Source organism: Myiozetetes cayanensis, unplaced genomic scaffold (assembly GCF_022539395.1).
Source record: "Myiozetetes cayanensis isolate MyiCay16 unplaced genomic scaffold, myiCay2020 scf4, whole genome shotgun sequence".
In the NCBI taxonomy this organism is placed as follows: Eukaryota; Metazoa; Chordata; class Aves; order Passeriformes; family Tyrannidae; genus Myiozetetes; species Myiozetetes cayanensis.
Genome location: NW_026087631.1, coordinates 49,086,050 through 49,104,966, shown reverse-complemented (window position 1 = coordinate 49,104,966; position 18,917 = coordinate 49,086,050). Strand labels below are relative to the sequence as shown.

General features: G+C 40.6%; 1 protein-coding gene across 4 annotated transcripts in view; it reads right to left on the bottom strand.

The window, feature by feature from the left end:
• MAST4 (microtubule associated serine/threonine kinase family member 4) overlaps positions 1-18,917 on the bottom strand; it is a 269,784-nt gene that overhangs the window by 159,870 nt on the left and 90,997 nt on the right. For 3 of the 4 annotated variants that reach the window (XM_050330031.1, XM_050330032.1, XM_050330033.1), the window contains one exon: positions 9,561-9,635. The exons of the other annotated variant lie outside the window; for it this stretch is intronic. In XM_050330031.1, coding sequence (XP_050185988.1) covers positions 9,561-9,635 — 75 coding nt within the window. The remainder of the gene's footprint in view (positions 1-9,560; positions 9,636-18,917) is intronic. 4 annotated transcript variants of the gene reach the window in all.

Below are 18,917 nucleotides of genomic sequence, written 5' to 3'. Positions count from 1 at the left end.
TCTAACCTTTGGCAAACATAACATTCTAGCAGTCAATTGGCCATCAAATCAACCTTCTGTCAGCTGTTGTCAGAGAGGAGTGCTAGAGAATACTCCATCCTCTGCACTCCACTGCTCACTGGACGATTTCTTTTTTATATGAGTAGATCCTGTGATGAACAAATTATACTAATATGCTACTCCTGCCATACACACTTCTATTTGTGTTGATTTTATGATGAAAAGCAGTAAAACTCCAAGAACATGGGTTTAAAACATACTTAAGAATAAAATCTGATCCATCTAGCCTTTTATTGTCAATAGCCATAAGTAAACAATTATTTTTAAGAGATTTCTCATCTGTTTAAGACCTTCAGTCTAGGTTTAGCAGGTGTTTAGCAGATGGAGATATGGTTCTCAAAAGCAAACTGTTTCATTACAAGTCACAAATCACTGAGGTGGACAGAAGAAAACAGTTCTAGAAAAAATTATCAGCTTAAAAAGTGCAACATATGACCTCTGTAAATTCAGAAATTACTTCAGGAGCAACAAAATCTGGGATTCTATTAAAAAACTTCTGCAAAAATTACTCCATATAAGTTGAGGAAAGATTACTTTCCTCTGAAATTAATTTATAAGGTACACCCCAATATGTGCAAAAGCAAACAACCCTTTCTCTGCTGAAATGTCCTCTCTCTTCACAACCAGTCTGGAGTTTATTCAATTCATTCTACCAGTGGTTTTTTTCCAAGCTAATAAAATTCTAAGTAATTTTTGTAATTGTTACAGCTGCTCCTAATTTATACCAGCAGCCTAACTGGAATACAGCTTTATTCTTCCTATGCATTGAAACACAAAAAAAGTTTGAAAATAGTCTGAATGCTTTTTTTTATAAATCCTTCTCAATCTCCATGTTTCCACATCAAGTTGATTTTTATTCAGCTGTTAACTTTCACAGCTTTATAAAGGCACATTTTATTTTGTCTTTCAGATCATTACTCCTGGAACACTCTCTTCAACTCTGTTTTGCCTGTTACCCACTAAGAAGTTCCAGCAAACAAATTACCCAGAAACCCTTTAAATTACACTTCTGTTTCAAGGCTACAACAACAAATATAATACATATAGCAAAAGCTATGAAGAGACTGTATCTGTATTGTTTTTATGTATATCTGAGAACAAACCCTGCTCTCTGGGTCAAACAGACTAGTTAGAATGCAGTTCCCCACAATGTCCTTCTCTCTAAATTGGAGAGAGATGCATTCAGTGGGTGGACTGTTAGGTGGATAAGCAATTGTTTGGACAGTCACAGCCAGAGGGCTGGTGGTCAGCAGCTCAGAGTCAAGATGGACAGTGACAAGTGGTGTCCCTCAACAGTCCTTAATGGGACCAGTGTTATTTAATATCTTCATTAATGACAGCAAAGGGATCAAGTGTACCCTCAGCAAGTTTGCAAATAACACCAAGCTGAGTGGTGCAGCTGGCACACCTGAAGGATGGGATGCCATCTAGAGGAAAATGGACAGGTTCAAGAAGGCAGCACGTGGGAAGCCTCATGAGGTTTAGCAAGACCAAGTGCAAGATGTTGCACCTGGGTCAGAGCAGCCCTGGTATCAATTCAGGTTGGGGGATGAACAGATGGAGAGCAGCCCTGCTAAGAAGGACTCAGAGGTACTGGTGAATGAGAGGCTGGACATGACCCAGCAATGTGCACTCACAGCCCAGGAAGCCAATTGTATCCTGGGCTGCATCAAAAGCAGTTTGGCAGCAGGTCAAGGGAGGTGATTCTGCCCCTCTACTTGCTCTCCTTTGCTCCACCTGGAATGCTGCCTCCAGTTCTTTAGCACAGGAAGGACACTGACCTGTGAAGCAAGTCCATAGAAGGTCACCAACATGCTAAGAGTGATGAAGCACCTCTCCTGTGAGGAAAGGCTAAGAGAATTGGGATTTTTCAGACTGGAGAATGCAAGACTTGAGGGTGCCTTAACTGCAGCCATCCAGTACCTGAAGGGAGTCCACAAGAAGTGTTGAGAGAGCTTTTTACAAGGATGTGTAGTAAGAGGACAAAGGGTAATGGCTTCAAACAGAAAGAAGACAGGTTAAAATTGGGCATTAGGTAAAAAATCTTTCTTGTGAGGTTAGTGAGGCAGTGGAACAGCTTGCCCAGAAAAGCTGTGGATGCCACATCTTTTGAAGTGTTCAAGGCCTGGTTGGATGGGGCTCTGAGCAATCTGGTCTAGTAGAAAGCAGTCCCTGCCTACGGTAGAGGGATTGGAATTAGATGATCTTTAAGGTCCCTTCCAATCCAAATCATTCTACAGTTCTGTAATTGTTTGAAGCCTAGGTTTCCTTGGCTTGCATCAGATCAAACATGAGCTCATAGCTGGCCAAGTTCACAGTACCCTATTTTTACAACTCTACTGTCTTTTTCCAGGACAGGCCAAGATCCTCTCCCCTCAAGAAACTTTAGTCTCCGCTAAGTCAACACAGCATGTTCTTTGCTGCATGGGTCATCCAAATCACTGACTCAGAAATGCAATTCATCCAGGTCCAGGAGGAGCAGAAAGAGTGCTGAGACACAAGTCAATCCCTGTAGTCAGCCGACCATAGGTCAAGGATCTTCCAGGCAAGTTGTACCTCAGTGTCCTCAGAATCACTCAGTACAGCTGCTGCTTCCATGAGACATACTGCCTTGCTTCCAAGTCTCCCAAATACAATTGTTCTCCCATAACCATGAGGTTAGCAGGCAGATGGAGGAAACCCAGGACCAGACATGCAGAATGAAACACCTGTACAAGCCCAGCAGGATACTCTCATAGGCACAAAACCAATATTCTTTTACAAGTTTGTGATGGTCTTCCCCCAGCCTTAAATAGCATCCCTGATATAGGCAACAGTCCCTGCAAGCTGTGCAGCCTGAGCTTCCATTACATCCTGCCACCTGGGCAAACAGTTGCTGCACAGGAAGGCAAAAGGAGTAAAAGGGATCCTACCAGTTTTTACAGTGCCAAGATACAACATACCATTTCAAAATAACAAGTTTATTTGGTTTGGCATTTTTGTTTAATTTGGGGGGGGGGGGAGAGGTTCATGTTTCTGTGTATGCGCTTTGGTTTTTTTAAACTAGGAAGAGCTGAATCAACAAGCTTAAAGAAAGGTATGCGAGCTTTGTTGATAGCAATTTGCCATCTTTAGTCTAACAGCAGCAGGCAACGTAGCTCTCGTTTTAGGATGACAACAAGACCATGAGACTGGTAGCTTCTGTGCACCTTTACCACGGGGACCAACTGGTAGCTCTTCCTGAGGCAATCAACAAATGTGACAAAACAAGAAACTGGACAAGTTCTGCCAGTCTTGCCTTTTTCTACAGCTTCCTCCTCTGGAATTATCCGCACAGCTGACTCCCACTCTGTCTTCCTAGTTTTGATCAGGAGAGATCCAAGAACAAATGATCAATGACATGCATGCCCCACTGGTGGAGGGGGCTGCCAAAACAGCACTTACAGCACTTGCGTGTCTGCAGAGGTACATGGAGTATTTAGGTTAAGCCTTTGGTAGGACTGGGAGACAGGTGCACTGCTGTTGCTTTTTGAGATGACTGGGTCCAACTTTCTCACATCTCTGTAATAGAAAGGGCCTTTCCTCATCAGCTGCTTTGCAAACGGATTCCTTCAAGCAGAGTGCTGATTAGGTTTTTACAGCAACTACTGGTAAGGGAGGTTATGCTACTCAACAGGATAGATGGACTTTGATGACACTCTACTGCCTTGCAGTAGTCTGAAGGTGACTGACAGAAAATAGCAGTTTATCAAGGGCAAGCAGGAATACAAGGGAAAGACACAGTTCGTCTATGGTAAAGACACCAGGCTCTGTGGTAAGAGCACTTCCATACTCTACTTTAAACAGTGATGTGAATGGCAGACACTGAGAATCTCACATTGCCTCAAGTACCTCTTGGAACATAGATGAGCCTGTGAAGAACAGTGTATCACCCCTGCTTGTTACACAGCACAGTGTGCCACACTTCTCCCCAGCCAAATCTGCTCAGGGCTACTCCTCCCACCAGCACACAAATAGCTGTAGCACCTGCTGCAGGGACAGATTTGTCTTCATTCCTTCTCTTGAGTAGTCTCAGTCCATGTAGTAGTCCAGTACAAAAGTCCTGAGGAAAGGTGTTGAACACAGCCTTCTCACTGCTCTCATGTCTACCTCCTGTGTGTTCCATGCACAGCAGCAAACTTGTCCCATAATCACTAGCCAATTTCCCTACTCCAAAACACCCTACTTAAGGGCAGATGTTGAGCTGCCAATGCAGATTCCAGATCCTACATTCCATCAGCTGGGCCAACCTGAGTGGAGCATGATCACAGGTTAACATCACCTTTCCCAGACCTGAGACCTAAAGAGTTGCACCAGGGGAGGTTTAGATTGAGTATTAGGAAAAATTCCCTCACTGAAAGGGCGGCCAGGCACTGGAGAAAGAGACGTGTAGGTGTGGCACTTGGGGACATGGTCTAGTGGTGAACATGGTTAACATGGGTTAACAGCTGGACTTGATGACATCTGAGGTCTTTTCCAACCTGAACAATTCTGTGATTCCATGAGCCCAAGCACATAGTCCAAACACAAAAGAAGGGATGGGCTTTATCTATCTAGGAAGGGAAAATTACTCTAGACCATAAGTTGGTGGGGTTGATCAGGATGGCTTTAAACTAGGTTTGAAGGGGGAAGGGGTTGAAACCAGCCTCTCCAGAGAAGAGCCTAAGGGAGGAAAGTCAGGGTTAGGAGTGATAGCAGCAGCCCAGCTGAAGTGCATGTACACCAATGCACACAGTGTGGGTAACAAGCAGGAGGAGCTGGAAGCCATCGTGCAGCAGGAAAGCTACGATGTGGTCGCCATCACAGAAACGTGGTGGTACAACTCACATGACCGGAGAGCTGCCATGGATGGCTACAAGCTCTTCAGAAGGGACAGGTAAGGCAGGAGACGTGAAGGGGTGGCTCTATATGTTAGAGTGTCTCTCCACCCTCCAGAACTTGGAGTCAGTAACAATAAGGTCGAGTGCCTGTGGATCAGAATCAGGGGGAAGGCCAACAAGGCTGATATCCTGATGGCAGTCTGTTACACACCACCCAACCAGGATGATGAGGGTAATGAATTTTTCTACAAGCAGCTGGCAGATGTCTCAAAATCGCCAGTCCTTGTTCTTGTAGGTGACTTTAACCTGCCAGATGTCTGCTGGGAACTCCACACAGCAGAGAAGAGGCAGTCTAGGAGATTCCTAGAGTGTATAGAGGACAGTTTCCTGCTCCAGCTGGTAAATGAACCTACCAGCGATGGGGCCCAACTAGACCTTCTGTTCACAAACAGAGAGGGGTTGGTGGGAGATGTGGTGGTCAGAGGCCATCTGGGACACAGTCATCATGAAATAATAGTTTTCAATACTCAGGGATGCAAAGAGGGCCATCAACAAAACCTCTACACTGGACTTCCAGAGGGCAGATTTCAGCCTACTCAGAGGACTGGTCAGAAGGGTACCTTGGGAAACAGCCTTTGAAAACAAAGGGGTCCAGGAGGGATGGACATGCTTCAAGAAGTAAGTCTTACACGCAGAGGAGCAGGTTGTCCCAGTGTTCCCAAAGGCAAGCTGGCAGGGAAGATGGTCAGCCTGACTGAACAGGGAAATTTTAAAGGAAATTAGGGGAAAAAAGAGAGGTTACCAATTACTGAAGAAAGGGATGGCTATTCATGTGGAGTTTAGGAATAGAGTTAAGTCACGTAGAAAGAAAATCAGAGAGACAAAGGCACAATTTGAACTCCATCTTGCCACTTGTGTTAGGGATAACAAGAAGTGCTTCTACAAATACATCAGCAGCAAAAGGAGAGGCAAGGAAAACCTCCATTCTCTGTTGGACATGGGGGGAACAGTCACCAAAGATGAGGATAAGGCTGAGGTATTTCACACCTTCTTTGCCTCAGTTTTTAACAGTAAGACAGGTTGCCCTCAGGAAAACTGACCTCCAGAGCTTATAGACAGACAGAAAGCTGTATAGACCCCCTGTAATACAGGAGGAAACAGCAACCTGCTGAGCCACTTGGATCCTCACAAGTCTATGGGACCAGATGGGATCCACCCAAGGGTGATGAGGGAGCTGGCGGAAGAGCTCGCCAAGCCGCTCTCCATCATTTACCAACAGTCCTGGCTCACAGGGGAGGTCCCAGACGATTGGAAGTTGGTGAATGTCACACCCATCCACAAAAAGGGCTGCAAGGAGGACCCAGGAAACTACAGGCCTGTCAGCCTGACCTCAGTGCCTGGCACAGTTATGGAGCAGATCATCCTAAGTGCAATCACACAACACACGCAGGATGGACAAGGGATCAGAGCCAGCCAGCACGGGTTTAGGAAGGGTAGGTCCTGTCTGACCAACCTGATCTTCTCTTATGATCAGGTGACCCGCCTCGTGGACAAGGGAAAGGCTGTGGATGGGTCTATCTGGATTTCAGCAAAGCCTTTGACAACATCTCCCACAGCATTCTCCAGGAAAAGCTGGCAGCCCATGGCTTGGACTGGAACACTCTCTGCTGGGTTAAGAACTGGTTGGAGGGCCGGGCCCAGAGAGTGCTGGTGAATGGGGCTGCATCCAGCTGGCAGCCGATCGCTGATGGTGTCCCCCAGGGATCAGTGCTGGGCCCAGTTCTGTTTAACATCTTTATCGATGATTTAGATGAGGGCATTGAGTCCACAATTAACAAATTTGCAGACGACGCTAAACTGGAGGGGAGTGTCTATCAGCTGGAAGGCAGGAGGGCTCTGCAGAGGGACCTGGACAAGCTAGAGAGATGGTCTAGTTCCACCAGGATGAGGCTCCTGGTGGAGTGCCAAGTGCCAGGTCCTGCACTTTGGCCACAACAACCCCTGCAGCACTACAGGCTGGGCACAGAGTGGCTGGAGAGCAGCCAGGTGGAAAGGGACCTGGGGGTGCTGATTGACAGGAGGCTGAACATGAGCCAGCAGTGTGCCCAGGTGGCTAAGAAGGCCAATGGCATCCTGGTCTGTATCTGGAACAGTCTGGCCAGCAGGAGCAGGGAAGTGATTCTTCCCCTGTACTCAGGCCTGGTGAGGCCATACCTGGAGTGCTGTGTCCAGTTCTGGGCCCCTCAGTTCAGGAAGGATATTGAGGGGCTGGAGCAGGTCCAGAGAAGAGCAACCAGGCTGGTGAAGGGACTCAAGCACAAGTCCTGTGAGGAGAGGCTGAGGGAGCTGGGGTTGTTTAGCCTGGAGGAGGCTCAGAGGAGGTGGTGGATTCACTGTTCCTGGAAGTTTTTAAGATGAGACTGTATGTGGCACTTAGTGCCATGGTCTAGTAACCACGGCAGTGTTGGATCAAGGGTTGGACTTTATGATCTCAGAGGTCTTTTCCAACCTGACTGATTATATGATTCTATGAAAGGCATGCAGGAAGAAGGAGGAAACACACAGAAATTAATACCTCAAGTTACCTCAATCAGACCAGGCACATACAATCCTTTCAGCTGTAGTAGTTGCTTCCAGGAACATAACAAGGGTGGTGGGTGAGAAAAAAAGGCATATGTATCTAGGACATAAAGTATGGCACCTATTCTTCACTAAGAAATGTGTACCAGACAAGAGAGAAGGGATGGCTGTCAGTACAGATGGGTAAAGGTGCCTGTTAGTTTTATAGGCTTGCCATGATGAAGTACCATTCATTCAGTGAAATGCTATCCAAGAAGAGGACTCAGAAGACTGTGGTGGGGTTTTCACCACTCTCTTGCCTGGACAGTGAGGGAGAAGATTATGTGTATGACCTGAAGACCACTGAACTTACACTTTTTCTTTTCTGTCCCACACTACTGGCAGTGAAACAGTGCTGTTTGTTTGCCTTCTTTCTCTTCCTTTCCCTTCTCTATTCAGACACATTTTAATCTCAACAAAACACTCAACCACATCTATGTTCCTATGACATGCTCAGGAGTCTTTCCTTAGCAGATGGTCATTCACAAGCTGCTGCCAATTATTGTAGGGGGGGAGGTGGAGTATGATGTAGTCTGTGGTAACAGCCCGCTTCTGGATGCTGGGCTGGTATCCAGCAGTGCTGAGCTGTTAATTGACTTGCTCCCAGTGCATCAGGATGTTCCCCCAAGCAGCACAGACACTTACTAAAGGACAGTGGCTTAGGATACTGGAAATCCAGACCCCTTCTGATCTTTCTGTACCAAAAAAAACAGAAGTGCAAATAACTGAGAAGGTTAGTCTGTAGCTACCAGATTGAGATTTTGACAGCACACCTACCTTTGACATGGTGCATCCAGAGGCACAGTAGGGCACTGGGGAATGGTGAAAAACTTCAGAAAAACTAGGTAAGAGGAAGGAGCAAAAGCAAGCACAGTTATGTCCACAGAACCGTACTTCAGTATGCATTTTTCCTGTGGCTCTACACGTTGACGGAACTACTTGGAGTGATTCTTATGTACATTAATGCACAGAGAAAGTGGCTTATCAAGAGAACAGGCATATACATAGATAGATATAGATAGATATAGTTATAGATATAGATAGATAGATATTTGACTTACATTTGGTTCTGCAATCCCCAAAATGCCCTTCCCCAGTTCCCCAAAAGATCTTAGTGTTGATATGTTGAAAGGAACAGTAAAAGTCAACGTAACTAAAACCTAATGAGTCAATGCATTTAGCAGCAGAAAGAATCAGTCTGGTAAGTGCCTGGAGTCCTAATTTAGAATGTAAGACACAATATAAAAGGAGGGCTTTCCTCTCAAGACCAACTACTGCTATTGATCTACTTCATCCTGCATCAATAGTTACATGTAACTACTGCAATCAATTCTGCAAGTATCTCCAAGAAAGTGGAGAATTGGATTTCTGGGAGGTAGTAGTAATGGATACAGAGTTTCATTCTTGCTGGACTCACAAAAAGTAGCAAAAAATAAATACAGTTCAATATTGACCCCTAAAAGACCCATTATAGGACATTTTAAAAGTTCCATAATAACATCACTTTCAGTGAACCTATCAAGCTTTCTGAGTACATCTCTAAAAAGGTGGAACAGCATTATGAACAAACATGTACTATTTTATCTGTTAATATCATCTTTTGATTCTACTTTTTTACTCTGAAACTCTGTATTGCTTCATATTGCTTGATAATAAGAGTGTTTAGTTATTTTCCATATCCTTGCCAATTTTTTTCAATGACAGCTTTTTGTTTAAGAATGAGACAAATGAATTGCATATGTATTTAGGAAAAGACATCACGCAAAGTAATAAAATCAAAGTGGAACATTTCATACAGTTCCTATTTCACTTTGCAAACACAAAAGAAATCTCATCCCAACTTTTTAAAGCTAAAAAACAACAGCTGCACTTGAGTATCAATTAATTCAGTGATGAAGTTCACCCTTAGAGACACCGATTGTATCATTTGCAGATGAGTAAAAGTAACTACACTAAGCACATTGAAGAGCTTCTCTTTAGCAACAAATCCTCTGCTGACACTACATCCCATTTTAGACATGGTCCTTCAATAAAGGCACTCACTTTTGTAGCTGATGGTTCCACTAGTCTCTGACGGTGACGTGCTGAGCTGAAATGACTCTTCTGAGGCGTCCCTTCCTGACAGTGAATGGAGAAAGAAGAGAAAGAAGAACAGAAAAAAAGGGAGAAATGGATCGTGGAGAGGATGGAATGGAGGATGTTGGAGAAGGGAGAGGGAGAGTATTTAACTGAACTGTACTTTCACTAACTTTGAAAAAGATTTATTAGTTTAATTTCAGTAATACTACTGTAAAAATATCAGAAAGAAAATGAAGCTTTTGCAAGTAGCAGCCTCGTGAGGCTTTTATATACATATTATTCATATGCATTTTATGACAGTCTCCTATAAATTCACACATGAACAAATGCCTATTTCACTTCTAGATGCACACATTAAACATTCATTTCAGTCTTCCCAAGTATAAATATTTTCTATATCAACTTAAGAAGTTACACTCAAGAAGACCCAACCCAGTAGCCATGCCACCCAGCTGAATTCACACCCTAACACAAATGCAGAATCTCCTCTAACAACATATGACTTTTTAGATTCACATTCTTCATCCAGACCTTCAACAGGTCAATCACCTTATGTCTTAGAGTCTTTTACCTAGAGATTAATGCCCTTGCCAAGAAAACTTGAGAAATAGCAGGCTCACATGGGTAAAAGATAAGCATTTTCTCTCAGCAAAATCTGAAAGGGCATTCAACTGAAAAAAACTGAAATATGATAGTCTTCATTACATGTGCAAAACTATTTAGGACAACACCTCACTGCAGCCAATCTCAAAACTACCCAGGTTTGCTGGACTTGCAAAAGGAGGACAGTCTCCTAGGCTTTGAACAATGCAGCACTTGATTGTCTCTTCTTGCTCTTTCTTGTGGTTCTCTCTCACTGATTAAAATAAATTATGTACATATTCAAACTGCTTAAGTACAAAAAATACTCAGAACTATAAACAAATATAAAGTTTCAACAAAAACACACTTTGAGTAACTTTACCATATAATCTGAAAACTTACAAACTAAAAGCTTAGTAAATTTAACTCCTTTTCCTACAATGAAAGGAAAGAATATTACAGATATCTATTTCTTTCACTGGTCTTCTTGCCCCTCAGGCTTCAGCAGACCAGATTATTGCAGTTTTGTTTTTCTTTCATATTCATTTTCCCCTCTACTGACATCTTCTTGATATTCTTCAGACATCATAAAGCCACACTGGAAGAGGTGCTACTCTAACACATCTAAGAAATATTATGAATTAAGGTATTAGGACAAACAGCTTTTCAGGAAAGCAATTCAATTTATTCCTTACTTCTCAACAGCCTAAATAAATACTTTCAATTAAACAGCCTTGCAATGTTTTAATCACCTGAAACAACAGCACTTGCTCTGTTTTCAAAGATTAAAAAAATTTCAAAGTTATTTTTCATGACAAATTCTATCAAATATGGCACCTGAATTTTCAGGAGATAATTTAAGTTGCCACAAAGGAGGCTGAAGATTAAGCAACCATTCCTAGAAACTCTAGACCAACCACAAGAATTAGCATGCCCATTAACTTTACAAACATTACAGAAGTACTAGAACACAAGAAAGAAGGATGGTTTAGGTAGATCATAGAAAGTCTTGGGTGGAAGAGAGAATACGTGTAATAACTAATATTAAAAACATGTTAGACCAAAGAACAAAACACACCAGAAAATAAACCACCGAAATTGTTACACTAGTGCCATAAAACCAAGTACTTCAACGATAAACAAGAATACTTCTGCACAAAACTGCCTTCTGCTAGAATTGAATGACAACATTCTCCACTACCACAGACACCCAAAAATCAAGGTAGTGCAGGAAGCAATTTTAAAACACAAAGTTGTTTGAGTAATTTTACCAACCAGGTAAAACCGGAGTAAATCTTGGGTTTGTTTCTAACTGCCTTTTTGGTTGAGTGGTTTGGGGTTTTTTTACCTAGTTTTAAAATACAATGCTGTTTTTGGTCAAAGAGCTTGAATTAACATGAATAGTTTCCTTTCTTGGCGTTGTGCTCTCTTCACCACTTTTTAAGGATATACAGAGAAAAGTAAAGTTTTATGAAATGTGAACACTGTTATCGAACTCAGGAAGAAAAAAAGGTATTTGCACAATGCTGTTCATATCCCACACAACACAACGAAAGATTTTTCCAGGATATGAGATACTGGTTGAAAATCCTCTCCCTGCTGAATACCAGGAGATAGAAAACCTACTTTTAGTTTCCTCCCCAAGATACTTTAAATACTCTGTCTCAGTCTCTCCACAAACTTTCCAATTTGGACAGCTTCTCATCACAGTAGCAAGCATGAACTCTACAGTCTGCTATTTCAGGTATGTGTCTGAAGGGGAGAAGATATAAGTAAAGAGCCTGCTCCACATCACAGGAGGTAGAGGATGAAAATTCATGAGACTCTTTCTTTATCACTTTCAAAACAAATACACAATTCTTCTAGGAGTCTTCTCTGAAAAATAAGTCACAATATTTTACAAATGTAAGACAGACTTGCTCCTAATTCTGCAAAGGTATCCACAGGGTTCTTTAAAAAAAACTAAAATTCTACTCAACTTGGTAAGCATTTCTCAAGATATTAAGACTGTTTTTAAAAACTAGTTTTTATAAAAGTAGGTTTTACATCTCCTTAACAAAAAGGCTTCCACTCTTAGCATGACACCATGCAGACAGAGCCAGCTCTGTAACCCAGAAATATTTGTTGGAAGTAATCAAAGATTACAGATACCTTGGGAAGACTATATCATAATTCACCAAATCCAATGTAGTAGGAGTAGAGCAAACTAATCCTAATTATTAGAACCAGCATTACAGAAAAATTAGTTAACAACACTTGTATAAACACTTGGTTACAACTGCAGAAGACTTTTCTGCTGATGGTTATGTCTTTAAATAATACTCCATTAAATTACTGATGTAATTGACTAAAATTAGCAGTAAGCACTAGGGCTAAGTGATTTTATCACCTCTCCTTTTGGGAGATACTCTTGAAATCTTTAATAATATCTTCCTAAATTTCTCAATGCCCTTCCCATTATAATCTAACATAAACTTTAATATAGTCAAAAACGGATGGGTGAAAAGGGTCTCCTTTCTATCACAGTTTGGAAACAATGGTATGGTCAGTTTAATCTCAACATTATAGCTAGCAAGAGTGCTAATCTCCACATGCCCTACCTTGTCTTGTATTAAGGTTATTAACCCACCTAACATGGGATCCTTTATCAAATTGAGAACTTGGAATTCTTCTCTTATTGGCATTTTTCTTCCTTTCCTGTCTCCCCTCCAGAATGTGGAGAAGTTGAGAGCTGGGGCAAACACAGTTTACACATCGAAAAATTCCAGTACAGCACAGATATCACTTCAGAAGCATAAATGTTTTTATAAATGTGATTATTCCTATGACAAGGAAAGTCTTCAGACTATTAGGTGTTTACATGGGCTGTGCATTTGGTAATACCAGTCCTGCTGATACACCAGAACAATATTCTAAATCAGAGCATATCAACAGTTCATTTTATTAGCACAAAATAATCAGATGGGTAGACTTGATGCAGTACCGTCCAAGTAGGGATGAAAGTTTATCATTAGCACATGTGAAGAGAGCTACCTTGAAGGCTCAATTGATCAAGAGATTTAAAAAAGCTGTTGGGACAGTGCATACAAAAAACGCCTCAAAGCTGAATTTAGAGCATAGAATAAACATGAGTAAAGTTCTTTCACTATATAAAAGTTTAATATAGAGCATCTGAAGCAGGTAGAGACTAATTAGACTGTATGCACAGAGATTTTCCACTGCATCATAACATCCTGCCCCTAGCATTGCATTTCAGCTGATAAAAACAGAAACCTTCTGCCAATGTCAGCTGACATACTGCTCCATGCAGGATTGTCTAAAAAGGGTAGACAAACCACAGGAAAAAAAAGGCAGGTCAGGGTCAGTGTCACAGAGATACAGCCATTTTTCAGTTCAAAAGCATAAATATAAAATAAATTTTTAAAAAATCTACACACTGAAAAGACTATGCACTCAGAGTAACTGTAGTTATTACCAGCAAAGCACATACCTTTGAAGGGTGAGTGTCCTTTACAGAGGAACAGGTCAGTTGCAATTATAAGTTGACAAAATAAAACTGCATCAACAAGGACAGCTGAAGGAAAACCAGAATGATCCTAAATAATTCTCATTTATTGTAAGGTATTTTAAGCTAGATGGCATACAGAAAATTGGCAAGGGAGCAGAACGAGTCAGAGACTTATTTCATTTAACAGGTGAGTAATTCAAGAAACCTCCTTGAGGAAAACAGACTTCTTTAAAGGAAAGGAGGAAAAACCATGCAAAACCAAACGCACACAACACCAAAAAAAACACCCACACACACAGACAGGGGCAACAAGTACTACACATATTACATAGTTTATTTATGAAGATACAGAAGCCTGAAAGCAGTTGAGAGGAGAAAACATGGTTTGGGCTGCAGAGGCTGGTAGCTAATTCAACAACATGCAGGCTTTAATACTGATACTAAAAGCAGTTTCCATAAAGAGCAACTACCATTAACTGCATAGCTGTTCTCCTGAATATGGCAGTATCCAGATTCAAGCAACCGAAAATAGCAAGTGACACAAGCATGTGGTCTTATGTGAAGAGATTTCTACTTCAAAACTGAAGTAGCCACAGACCTCTTGGATTTTTTTGCTCCCTTTTTATTAGCTGCCAGACCAGGATCAGAAACAAGTGGCAGTAATTCCATACAGAGGAGTTAAATTCATCAACGAACACAACAGCTGATCCAAGACAGTTTTGCAAGTATTTAGTAGAATAACATGAAGAAAAATAAATTCACAGCAACAAGCTGGACAAATCCTAATGTCAACAAGTCTATACTGAAGAACACCTGCTCAGATACCCTTGAATCATGATCTTGAAGCATGCTTTCTCCTCCAAGACTAGGCCTGAGCTATTTCCTCATTATAGATCTCCACCCAAGACTTAAGTCCCTGCCATATCCTTCAGCGTCCTACACTCCAGCCTGAGCATCTTGGCATTTGAGTGCAGTTAAACTGAAGCAAAGCTTACAGCCAAGGCCTGCTGTAATGGCTAAGATCATATCTGAAGTGTTTTTTGTTTTACACATGGTGACTTACCTCTTGTTCTACAGTCTCATACTAGATGCAGGTGTTCTATTCAATTACCAAACCACTACACTGCATATTTTTAAATGCTCCAAAGACTGCTTTTTTTCCCTTGTAAGAGAAAGTTAGAAGTCCTTCACAACATTACATTTCCACTCTGTTATCATTCATCTACTTAGGAGAGCTATGTAAATACAGCTGTGAGAGCACAGCAAAATACAATGAAAAGGAAAGTAAGAAAATCAGAAACAAAAAGCTTGTTTTAGAATATGATGTGTTTGGTCTGATTTTTCTCTCTATTGCCTCACAGGGGCCATGACAATCAAAGAACATCATTCAACTTCTGACAGCTCAGAAGTTTTAGGATGTAGTAAAGAAAGCAGTACACATTGTGGGATAGATAAAAAAACAAGTCATTCACATTATGGGGTCTGGTTACACAATGTGCTGCAAAGCATCCTGGGAGTTGTAGTTCTAAGTACTCTGTTGAATGCTTGTATGGGATTATCGGCTTAAGAAGTTACCTATGTGACGTGGCAGCATTTGAAACTGCTGTATAAGCTGGGACTCCTGGAATAAACGATCTCTTGTTACACATCACGTTGGTGTTGCTATGGTCCCCATGGGACTTATAATTTATTATATTGATAACTGCTACATCACATTACAAAATACTTCAATTCATTGCAACACTAATTCATCATATTATCCAGTTATGGTTTTATTAATTATATGGTACCATTCACAAAGTCAGCATACTACATCAGCATTAGCATTTCTTCATACACACAGTTTCCTGCCATTGGTTACCTGTTGAACAGATCTGTGAAAGTTACCAAGGCCATCTCTATCAGATTCCTGTTTGGTAAAAACTACTGGTGATTAGGGTCTGTACAGGTATTACAGTCATTTCATACTTAGCATACTTAGTTCTTGAACTGTATCAGAAGATAAAAGTTTGACATCTTTTATTCTATGATGTTCTGTCTGTTCAGAGGTTATGAGTTCATGGTAAAAGGACACAATCAGTAAATTCTAGATCACCAGTAGCCATACAGTCTCAAAGAAACAAATTTCTCTGTGTCTCAACTTACCAAAGAGATAATGAAATGATATTCCTGTTTCAACAATAATATGACACTTTGAATGAGGAAAAAAAAAGATCTAGAGAAAGAAAAGCTAAACTAGTTTCAAGTTTTCAGTATTCCAGCTGCAGATTGGTTAATCAGCTTTTAATTATCAAGAAAAAGCAAATAAGACTATTGTCTTTATAGGCACTGCGAGCCTTCTTCTCATAAAGTTTAATTAAACTCATTAAAAGAATATGATACTTCATAAGCAGGAAGGGGTAGCTGGGATGTGCAGAAAGGGATGGAGATTTCATACATTCTATTCCCACAAAAATTCACAGAACTAGATCGCAAAACAGACTCTGCTTATATGAGACAATACTGAAAACTCACCAACACTTATGGGATACACAGTGTGGAAAAATTCAGGTACTCAAGGTGACATGCAAATAAAGCAACAGATCGATGACAAAACTGAGAGGATCAATTTAGGTAGAGATGGACTTAAGAAGATATTCAGAATTTTGAAACTTACCTGACAATATGGTATAAGACAAAAATATATACAAACCCCTGCACTGGCCTGAGAGGTAACAAACAACATAGTATATTCTCTCATCACAGTCTCCATGACTTTAAAGTATTCTGAATTCAAATTACTTATTTTTGTAAAACAGACCAGCAGACAGTAGGCAATTCAGGACACAAACTGTGGAGACAGGAACAAATTACAAATTCTAACACACAGTTCTTCCCTCTCAGCTTTAGATTCAAGAAAGTATAAAATATTTTGGGGTTTACTGTGAGGGAGGGGTGGGTTGGATTTGGTTGTCTTTTAACTAGTGAGATGTTTATTTCATGCTGATCACAAGTGACCAAATTTAGAACTTCAGTGCAATACACAGGCTGATCAGGAAACCTTTCTGCTGAAAGCCATCTCACAGCAGAGCCAAAGCATAGTGAGTAAGGAAGATTTCTACCTAGTTATGGAATTGAAACAAACAAAAAAAAAAAGGTAGTGAGTTCTCAGTTACTTGACAGAGAATGTCACATTATGGTATATCAGACAATCCTTACAGCTAGGGTAAGAAACCAAGTCAATAAAAAGTGATGTGCATGTGTAGCTTCAAATTTGAAGACTAAGAAAACAAACTCCCTCACACCAACTCAAATGGAAAACTATCTCCCAAAGAGACCATAAATCAAAGGTCAGGACTGAATCTTGCACCAATTAAGCTGTTCAGCAACAGAAAGTACTGGCAAAGGAAAAATTCATCTAAAGCAACTTCCTGTATCCTATTCTTGCAGTACAGCCATAGATGTTAAATTTTGTGTAACAAAAACGTGTAACTAACAGGTTTCCTCGAAGTGCTTGGCAGTCTAACACGTTAGTGTGCCAGATATTCTCCCATTAGCACTGCTAGTTATAGCACTACCCTCTTCTCCCTAACCACATCCTGTTGTACACAGACAACCATTATAGCATTTGAACAAAGAACATTTGAAGGAGAAAAGGACAAGAACTAATATCGGACAGCATTCTCATGGATTACTGCATTTCCTCAATGGTGCTGGAGAGAAGATACATGAAAAATAGGTGCTTTAAATATGAACTTTTTTCTAGAAAAGTTCCTTCGCAGAAACTCACTCATTTAAAAGTAGCTGGATCTTCTCCCTTTATCTCAGAGTCTGAAGACAGGAAAACATACTTTACATATCTATAAGCCTGATCACCGTTACTGGATTCAGCATCAGAAGAGCTTAGTATTGATTTGTCAGATATACTTCACATCAGAAAGAAATTATACTGAAATAATTGACGGTATCTTTAGGTTGAAACAGGTAATCAAAAAGCACAAACTACTATGTTGTGCAGGTATGCTAAAAGACTAAGTGGAATGTTCCATTCTTACTGTTAAAGAAAGGAGCATAAGGTGCAACAGAAACTATTAAAAGACATCAGCCCTAAACACACACAAATAAATACATAGGAACTGAAGAAAATAAAATGGATGCACAGAAAAGGTGGTTGTTCTGTCATTATTCAAATCTGTTCTTCCACAGTCTTGTCACAGATGCTTAAACATATGCAAGCCCTCACCTGAAATCTCAGTTAGAAAAGAATAGCATTTTGCAGTGATCCTAAGAAAATTAGAAAACCAAAAGACAAACAGGAGAAAAACAAAGTTGGCATTACTGGTAGGATAAATTGCATGCAACTTCAACCAAATTCCAAAGACTCATGAAAAAAATCTATGCTGAAATACGAGGATCTATGCAGAGTCCCAGGAACATAGACAAGAAAGGCAAGTATTATTTGAGAAATGCAACTGAACCAACTTAACGGTCAATCAAGATGCTGCACCGATTTAGCAGGCACTGGTCTCTTCAAAAGATAAGGGAGAAATACAATGAGGTCTTTGAAGCCACCTGATACAAACAAATTTGTTTTGAGTTAAATCTCTTATCACAACTGTAAACAGCACAAGCAATTGCAGTTAACAGTCCATACTCAGTGATAAACATGGTATGCTTTCCATTAGATCTTCTCTGTTGCCAATCAACACAAGAAAATTGTAGATTTTGGCCACCCTGTCCTAAAAACAATTTTGAGCAGTTGCTTCATGACGAGCAAATGTTCACGGCAAAAGTGGCAACATACGAAAACACTATTCAGCTTCATGCTTGGATGTTAAAATCTGCTATTTATCACTGACAGACAGTCACAGAAACAGTCTAATAATACAGCTACTTCTTCACTATTTTGCTTACACCAAATCAACTCTGATAACCCTTTATAGTTAAAAGACAAACAAGCTACTGTGTCTTGAAGAACTGAAAGAGAAAACAGGACATAACTAATAAAGACTCAGAGTATATAGCTCTTATCCTGGTCATAAACATTTGCTCTTAATTTTTCATTTATATTACTCTTTCCTTTCTTGCAATTTTCTACCTTTACTAAAATTTTTAAAAAATTGAAGTAATTGAAAAATAGAAAGCTGTGTTCACAAGGGGCACTGGAGTCTTAAAATCAATTCTCCACCCATAATCTGAATTTTCCAGCTGTGCTCATGAGTTTTGTATTCAGAAAACATAAGAGTTAAGGG